At 32.5% G+C, this 9639-nt stretch overlaps 1 protein-coding gene across 1 annotated transcript in view; it reads right to left on the bottom strand.

The window, feature by feature from the left end:
• Window positions 1-650: 650 nt before the first annotated feature.
• ASZ1 (ankyrin repeat, SAM and basic leucine zipper domain containing 1) overlaps window positions 651-9639 on the bottom strand; it is an 83845-nt gene continuing 74856 nt past the window's right edge. The window contains exons 11-13 of the mRNA XM_059932679.1: window positions 5426-5531; window positions 4483-4596; window positions 651-803 (exon numbers count right to left, since the gene is read on the bottom strand). Of these exons, the coding sequence (XP_059788662.1) occupies window positions 651-803; window positions 4483-4596; window positions 5426-5531 (373 nt within the window). The remainder of the gene's footprint in view (window positions 804-4482; window positions 4597-5425; window positions 5532-9639) is intronic.

Below are 9639 nucleotides of genomic sequence, written 5' to 3'. Positions count from 1 at the left end.
AGTTGTGGCCCACGGGCCCAGTTGCTCCACGGCATGTGGGATCTTCCCAGACCAGGGCTCGAACCCGTGTCCCCTGCATTAGCAGGCAGATTCTCAACCACTGCGCCACCAGGGAAGCCCCAAAATTTTACATTTTATCTTTATACTTTGCATTCTCTAAACTACTCTCATGTTAATAATTTCCTTATAATGATATATAACTATAAAAACTAAATAACAAATTCCTTATTACATAATAATGGAAGGGAAAAATAAGAACTAAAAGAAAGCTACTGATTTATGAACACTTTACAGATAGTGTAAGATTCACTGTGACAAATGAACACACTTTTATAAATGTCAGAGAATATTAGATAAAACTTTTATTTATTTTAAATGTGATTTATTAGAGTCATAGGATAGGATGAAACTTAAGAATCACTTATAATTTACTGCTTGATCAAAGTTAACATAAAAATATAACAAATTATATTGTCAACTCAAACTGACAAAACATTTTCTAAAGAAAAACATTCTGCAGTAAGCTATCATAATTTTTCCTATGGAGTGTTGGCAAAGAATGTAGTTATACTGTGCCACGAACAGTTAAAAGCAACATTTTTAGGTAATTTGAGTAAGATATACATAATTACTCAAAACAAATATTAGGGTTATTTCCTCTGAAAAGTTAGCTTGCAAATGAAAAGAAGAAACCCAAATCCGCATACTGTAATAGCCGTCCTCTTCAAAATTCTACTATTCCATGTAGATACTTCTTCCATTAACGGTATACGAGTTGGATCATTTTCTCGTTCATTTTGCAACTAATGTTTAGTATGGGAAAAAGGAAAAAGTTAATGTGCAGTACAGTGAAAATAAAAATATCTTTGATTTTAAAGAATATCAAAATATCCATGTTAATCACTTGATTTAGATGTAGTCTAAATGCAAGATTCCCATGGAAGATTTAAAGTAAAGATTCAAAATCTTAAAAGACAGTCTTTCTTTCAACCAGGATCCCACTGTAGTAGATTATTAGTTTTACATTAAAAATAAATGCTTCTATAGATTATTACATTTTAAAAACATGTTTTTATGTCAGGAGATAAAGTTCCTTTAATGTTAAAGTTTCTATTTCTACCTATAAGGAATGAGAGTCATTGTTTCCTTTGTATTAAATATCAACTGATTTCTTACAAAAAAAGTGAACCTTATAAAAAAAAGTATTGTTATGGCATACCTACAGTACATGAAATTCAACAAAAACTAGAAGATTCGATGCTAACACTAGAAGTATAATCCTTTATTTAAATATATTTGCAGGAACAAATGTTAACAAAAATTTCAGTGGTTCTTTTTGCACTTCTCAACAATGAAAGTACATGACCCAGTCAGTTTCTAAATTCCTATACATAGAACTTTCTTGCTAAAGAAGGCCTCTCAACTCGTGTGTGTGTGTGTGTGTGTGTGTGTGTGTGTGTGAGAGAGAGAGAGAGAGAGAGAGAGAGAGAGAGAGAGAGGGAGAGGGGGAGGAGGGAGGGAGAGGGAGGAGATAGTTGCTGGGGAGAGGCAGAAGAGGGAGAACCAGCAGAAACCAAAAGATCCTTGAAAGATAAAAAGAATCAGGCACATTTACAGAGTGATATTTACTAGAAACATCCTGTGCTGGAGTGGTGACATACTTTCAACATTAGCAAAAATAACTACTTCTCAAATCTACAGTGTAAATATTTAATTAAAAAACCCTGCAAAATTAATTTCAAATTTATAGTAGAAGATGGACTTCAATGCCAATCTCATTAATCCTGTATTCTTGGTCTAACTTCCAAATGGCTTCATTCAGCAACAGATTCCTTTTTGACACTGATGCTCCATTTACTGAATCCTGAGACAGTCATTCCTTTTATTAACCAATTACTTAGAATGACCCTTTCTGACAGGAGCCTGTCAGTGTGTTGGTTTGAAAGAGAATGATGTGGTGTTAGAGTCTGGCCTTGACCTCTCCCACCCTCTCTCTTTGTTACCTCCATATACTTATCTACGATAGCTCATATGTTTCTTTTAAAAAATCCCTTCTGTTATTATTGGTAAACTCTAAAATATCATAAGCTTAAGAGGCATGATACCATACTCCCAAATCTGGAAGCCTCATAGTTCTCTAAATAAAATCTTATTTGGTGATTATTACTTGTTTAAGACTAATCCAAAGAAAACCCAATGCACAGGCTTGCTGCAAAATTAAGACGTTCCTGCCCAAAAAACTATATCTGCTGTTATTATGAACCAATAAATATGTTTTCCAGGCCAGTCTTTACATAGAAATATATAGATTCAAGGTAGAAAAGACCAAAGAAAAACAACCTTCCATTTAGCTAAAGAAAGCTGAAATTTTTCTCTATAGGTATACTTTATTAAAATAAATATTATGGTACCTGATTGAATTGTTCATGTTTTCGAGTCAAAGTTACACTCTGAAAGCAGTGTTTCTTAATTTCATCTCTTTAAGAAAAATCTGGGTGTTCTCTCTAATTTCATCTTAATCCTCCACCCCACCTCCCCAAATGTTTTTAGTTCATCTTGGAGAAAACAAATAATTACCAATCCTGAGACAAAGATGTCTTAGGGAATTTCTTACACTAAACATTAAAGGTTGATGCTTTGCAGGAAGTATCTTTACACAAATCCTTCCAAATTTCTCTTGCATCCCCATGAAAAACACCATGCTAATAAGTAAAATCAATACCATTTCCCTTCAATTCTTCTAGATGATGGATATAGTGAAGATGAATGGTGCTATAATTTTCATGTTGTCAGCAAGTTCAGAAAGTATAAAATCATATTTTTGCATGAGAAAGTTCATTTGGGGAGTGGTGTGTATTAAAGGAACACAAAGTGGAAGTAGAGAGAATAGTTAGGAAACTAATGTGTAGCACAGTTGCCTGACATACAGGAGGCACTCTTAGGTTTGTTGAATGAATAAATGTCAGAGATAATACAACTTCTAAGATGCCTTTCTCTGGAAAGGAGTTATCGTCTACAAAAAATGTGAAATATATTGCTCATTTGCCTTATTTTAAATGTCTTTATCCCCCTATAATTTTGTAGAATTTGCTTCACAATTTTCTGCTCATTTTTAAAAAAGACTCCTTTTGACTGAACATATGTTAATAGCTAGAATGACAAATTACCTGGAACATGTATAAAGTTTATTTTGAAGAAAATAACTTTTTTGATAAAATACTAATGAAAATATTAAATGACATATGGGTTGATGCTATAAAAATTTAACGCCTAATCTAATGTTCACATCAGATATTTCACAAAAACTTTATCGATATCAAATATATTTATTAGACGTGGAGACTCATAAATGAGTTCTTTAGTCAAGTGAAAGTGTTGCCCTTTATTATCTACCTTCAACAGAGTTCTCTATTTTAGCAGCTTAGATTTTGTTATAGCCAGTTTTCTTGAAGGGGGAAAAAATCACCTGTCCTTAAACCAAATACATACTTCTATATGAGTATAGGAACAAGAACCAAAAAAGCCCATACTCTTTTAAAAAGTTAAATTATAAAAGATACTATAAAAAGTCTAGAAGGGGCTTCCTTGGTGGCGCATTGGTTAAGAATCCACCTGCCAATGCAGGGGACACAGGTTCGAGCCCTGGTCTGGGAGGATCCCACATGCCGCGGAGCAACTAAATCCGTGTGCCACAACTATTGAAGCCCACGCACCTAGAGCCCGTGCTCTGCAACAAGAGAAGCCACCACAATGAGAAGCCCGCGCACCACAACGAAGAGTAGCCCCCGCTCGTCGCAACTAAAGAAAGCCCGTGTGCCCCAACGAAGACCCAATGCAGCCAAAAAAAAAAAAAAAAAAAGTCTAGAAAATAGAAGGAATATTTTATCCACAACCCTACCTCATTAACAGAGCTAATCACATTTCATTTTTGGTAGTTTTTTTATATTCACATTTATATATGTAAATAAAAATTAGAAATAGAACTTCTTATCTTTAACAAGTTGATATATACTTTTCATTATATTTTTCAACTGGCTGCATATCATTATACGAAATGGTTATACCATAATTTATTAAATCATTCTCGTATAGGACATTTATGTACATATAATTTTGGAATCATTAAACTAGTACTATTAAAGATACAAATATTTTTATGGTCCTTGCCAAACTGTTTTTGAAAGTGGTTTAGACATCACTCTCACATGAAAATACTAGTTTGGTGAATATAACCAGTGATGGGTAGGCTAATACACTCCCTGCTAATTTATAGGATGAAAATGATACATCACTGTTCTTTCAGTATGCATTTCATTAATGACCAACAAAGTTTGTTTCCTATGTATATTTCTTCCTTTGGAAACTGTCCTTTCTCCACCTGTCTAGTGGGAGCTTAAGTTGCTCTTGTCAGAACTGCTTCATTGTCTAACATATTATGCTGTAAATAATCTTCCCCCTTTTTAATTTTAAATATTTAAATACCTTCTGAATTAAGTCTTTTAGTTTGCAGACCTCTTCATTCAAGTCTTCAACATTACTAACCAGTTCTTCACAAACTGAAGTAAAATTCCGGGGAGAAGCCCATTCTAGTACTATCTGTTAATATTTTCAAAAGTTACATTTTAAAGAATGGAAAGCAACTTTTCACAACTTTATATCCACAAAAAGTATACAACATTATCAAACATTAAACTAAATTATATAACTGAAAAGCATTTTTTTATTCAGGATAAATCCTGACACCAAAAGAACTCAGTATTTTTATATAAATAGTCAAATCAGTTTCCTGAATGCATTTATTAAATATACATATATATCACTATGGAGACTAATATTAGTAATAAAAATATTTATGGTGAATAAAGTCATGAAGGTTTTAAGAATGACATGATTCCCATATTAGTGTTATATAAAAATCATAGGAAAACAAGTGCATTAAATATTTTTCACTGTATACAAATAGCTAAAACCAAATCACATGAAAAACTTGACAAAACAAGTTTGCTTTTACAGGTCACTTACACTTTCTCTATTTAAAATTTCCTTCATTAAAAAATCCTTATATTGATATGGTTTTTAATAACACTCAACACACTGTTTTGTTTCAGCTTTCACTTGGTTCTCCTGTCACTTTATATTTTAAACAATTAAATTCCCTTTAAGAACAAATGGTAAGTTCAATACACAGATCAGTTTAACTTTTGGTCTGACTCATTTTCCTTTTCTTGAGGGCTAGAACACAAAGTTTTTCAATTAATTAGTATAAAAAAGTAATATTAAATAAGTTGACTTATTTAGATCTTAGGTGATTTTACAGAAGATATAGTTTTACCGGATCATTACAGTTTATTGAGTTATCATTAACTTATCTGGAATGTTCTCCAGCATTCATACTTTTCTTCATTTAATAACTTTTGTAGAATACCTTCTGAGAATTTACAGGCAACTCAGTAATAATGTTCTGTACAGCTGTTATTAAATGGCCACACTGTTTGTTTAATTTCAGAAGAAAGCTGAGGAACTCATCACCACTAAAGAGAGGAAATAAAAAGGAATCACTAATATGAACAATTTACTCCATTTTACTTGGCTAGTTATTCAATGTCTAGTCATAACATTTATTAGATTCTTTAAAAAAATATTTGTAGAATAGTTAATTTGTATTAGCAAGTGAAATAGACTTTGAGCATACAAAGAAAACGAAGCGTCCAATCTTGAGGATCTCCAAGTTCAGGATGAGAAGCAGACATAGAATTATAACATTGTTATTCACAGAGACACATGAAGAAGGAACATAAAAGTGCCAATATTTGAATGTCTATTATGCGAAGGCACTGCACTAGTTATTTTACATTTATTATTTTTTAAATTCTTCCCAACAACTCCTGTAAGGTAGATGTTATTAACAGTAGTTTATAGTTGAGACATCTAAAACTCAGACATAATGAACCTGGTATAATGGGAACAGGGATTTAGTTATGCTTCAGAGTTCATACTTGAACTGAGTCTGGAGCTTAAAAATACGTTTGTCAAGTAGGTAAGGAAGAAAAGAGATTCTGGACGGAGAGAATAGCAGGTGCGAAAGAACAGGGGTAGGAGGTCTCCAAGGTATAACTAAAGCACAATTATGGGAAAGTCGTAAGAAAAGAGGCTGTACGGGATCACTTGTTTAAGGAACTTTTGTGACATGCTAAGGAATGGAATATTATCTTTTGGATAATGTACAGTTACTAAAGAATTTTAAACAGGAAAGTAGAAAATCAGATTTTCGTATGAGAAAGTTTATTTGGGGAGTGGTGTGGATTAAAGGAAAACAAAAAGTGGAAATAGAATAATTAGGAGACTAGTTTAAGAAATGTTTAGGAGAATAAACTGAAAAAGTTGGTGATGGATTGTACGGAAAAGAAAAGGAAAGGTTTAGGGTTATTCTAAGTTCTTTGGTTTCAGTGGAAGATGGCACTACCAAGCAGGGAAGTGAATTTGGGGGTGGGTGGTGGAGAAAGAAGTGGGGTGAAGGGAAAGCAATATAGCATAATAATTAAGAACACAGACTCTAGTGTCAGGAAGACCTGAGTCTGAATTCAGCTTCCACAGCTTTATGATCTTGGGCAAACCTAATCTTCAGCCAAATATTTCCGTATCTCTAGAACTGAGGTAACAGGAGTGTCAGGAGGACTGAAGGAGATAACATATGAAAAGCACCTAGCATTTTGTCTAGTACATATATGGCATTTAAACAAACTTAATAATGATGATGATGGCAATGATATGAGACATGGAGGTGGCAATGACCAGTAAGTAGTAGAAAATGTCAGTCTTGTAGGTACTTATCCTGGTGTCCACAGCCTCATGAGGCTACACAGAATTCGGGGAGTTGGTGAACTTACATGGGGAAAAATTACATCTTTATTTTCACTAACCTCTAACAGAATTTCAGTCTTTCCTTCAATTGTGAATATAGGCACAAACCACAGAAGTATTAGAAATGTTTATAATTTTGGTCACCAGTAGAAATCAAAACAATGGTCATGGAGAGGACCACAAAGAAAAAAGATACATATTGTGAAGAGGGGAGAGTTGATAGGGGTAGAAGAAAAAAGCTATCAAAGGAAAAGTAGCCTGAGAAAAAGAAAAGCAGGAGTTAAGGTCTGTTATGAAAGGTAATGAAGGGAATAGATTCAAGAAGGAGGAAAAAAGTCAAGCATGTTAAATAATTAGGATTAGTCCAGTGATTCCGACAATGAAGAGATACTGCTGACTAGATTAGTTTCAAAGACAGAAGCCAATTTACTGTGAAAGCTACAAAGAAACTAACACAGCCAAATAGAAAAGGGGACCAAGGATAAGAATAGGTAACTCAGAGGAAAAGAAAAAAGAAAATTTTAAATGGATAATAAACATGGGATTAAAATAAGACATTATATTCTAGTGGAATGACAAAAATTAGGTAGATCATTAGTATCAAGAATTGACAAATTTGTGAGATGACCTTTCTGGAGAGTTATTTAGCAGTATCTATTATAATAAAAATTCACACAAAAACTAATACAATGGGACCAAAAGCTACTTCTGAGTCCAAATGAAATTCTTATAGGTAGAAGTTTTGACTATACACTGTCCAAAGTTTCTTTCATGCTGTTTCTAGGAGGAATGGTTATAAAAAGCAAGCAAGGACAACCTCTAATGAAACTTAATAGCAAACTTTTCTCTAAGACATGACTTTTATATAGTATTTTAATTTAAAAGAAATCTTTTTTCTTAGCTATTAGATTGAAAAATAAAGTTTATATAAAATAAAGACTTTAAACTTTACAAATATAATATATATAATCAAGTCACCAACTATGAAAAGTATCTGATGACTGCTTTATAAAAGCAAATTGAAATAAAAAAATTTAGATAAGCTCTTGTTCTATCTAGCAAAAGCGGTATTTATAAAAACATTTCCAAATAAATATAATTCTTCTTTATTACATTTTCTTTCTGCTCTTTGCTCGAGAAAGAACAGAACTTGAACATATTTTTCTGTCGAAACAACAGCAGTCATTACTTGTATTAATTTTTCTGTTTCCATGTAGTGTTTATATAAGGTATACTTAAAACTTATATTTTAGTGCTCTTTACTCAAATTTTATTTATTATCAATGAAAGAATAAGTACTTGAATGAGTAATTCATTAATGCCCTATATATTTTTTATGTAATGATTCTTAAGGAAATTAAGATCCATTGAGAACTGTCATTCAAAATGACAGCAGGTATATTATTCTAGATAGTCAAAGCACACATATATATGTGGAATATAAACTTACAAGCTCTTATTCTCAAGGAAGACTAAGTTAACAACTCAGTTCGATTAAGCAAATACTATTATTAACAAAATTAACTAGTCTTAATGGATGAAAGGAAAATATATACCTTTCTTGTGATGTATAATTTTCAGGGCCACTGAATATGGATAGGCAAGTTATAAAAAACACAACTCAAAAGTGTGCCTTTCATCATACACTGTGTGACTGGCTGCCCAGCCCCCACCCCAGAGCTGTACAACCTACATACCTTTACATGGCAGCCCTGATAATTTTGTACTTATTTAAGGATTTCAAAATAAGCAAATATGGTATAGGTATGGTAGACTATATTATTTGATCAAATTGTCATGTCTTTTCTACTGAGCCAAATACTACCAGGCCTCTCTCTGCCAGAGGATTACACTTCATGCCCCAAAGACAAGAGGCTTGGCCATATGACTTGCTTTGGCAAATAAAATATGACTGGAAGTGACTATGTAACTTTTGAACAGTCCAAGGTGGGGCTATTTCTCCAGCCTGTTTTCAGAATAATAAGGAGGAGATTCACTGCAGCTGATCCATGATATAGGCGATCAAGAAATAAACTTTGTTTCTGTAAGTCATTTAGATTTAGAAGTTATTTGTTACTGCAGCACAACATAGTGTAAGTTGACTGAAACAACAGGCCATATTTTAAAAATGTGAAGTTAAGTATTAGGATAAAATTTATACTTTAAATAAAGGTACTCCAAACAGAAGTACTATGTGCTCACTGTAGACTATCTGGAAAAACTAAAATTACCAATACTTTTATCACCCAAAGATAATGACTGGTACTATTTTCTTACAGAATATTTTCTTATAGTACACATTTTCTTCTAGTATTTTTCATATGCATATATACAACTGGCATTACACCTCACACTCCATTTTATATTTGCCTTTTATATTATTATGAGTATTTTTCCATGACATTAAGTCTCAAAATAATTTAAACGACAGAATAAAATAATTATACTGATGTAATATAATCCAACCATTCACCTTAAGTTAAATATTCAGAGTTTCCAAGTTTAGAATATTTATAAATAGTAGATGTGAACAATGTATTTTTTATGTGAAAATTTGCATCTATACAGATTTCTTTTGGAGGAGAAATCATTTCCTAAGTAGACATAATTTTGAGATGCTTTTGATACATTTAAGTAGATATCAGAGAGGCTCAGAGAAAAGGTCTGGGCAGAAACTGCTGAAAATGTCAAGACATGGGTGAAACTTAATATTTGTGTTCAAAATATCTCAAAGTAGTAATGAAATGGTTATTAGTATTTTTAGATTGCATTCTCTAA

This window comes from Balaenoptera ricei, chromosome 9 (assembly GCF_028023285.1).
Source record: "Balaenoptera ricei isolate mBalRic1 chromosome 9, mBalRic1.hap2, whole genome shotgun sequence".
NCBI lineage: Eukaryota > Metazoa > Chordata > Mammalia > Artiodactyla > Balaenopteridae > Balaenoptera > Balaenoptera ricei.
Note: the sequence above shows the minus strand (reverse complement) of the source record. Positions and strands in the feature narration are given on the sequence as shown.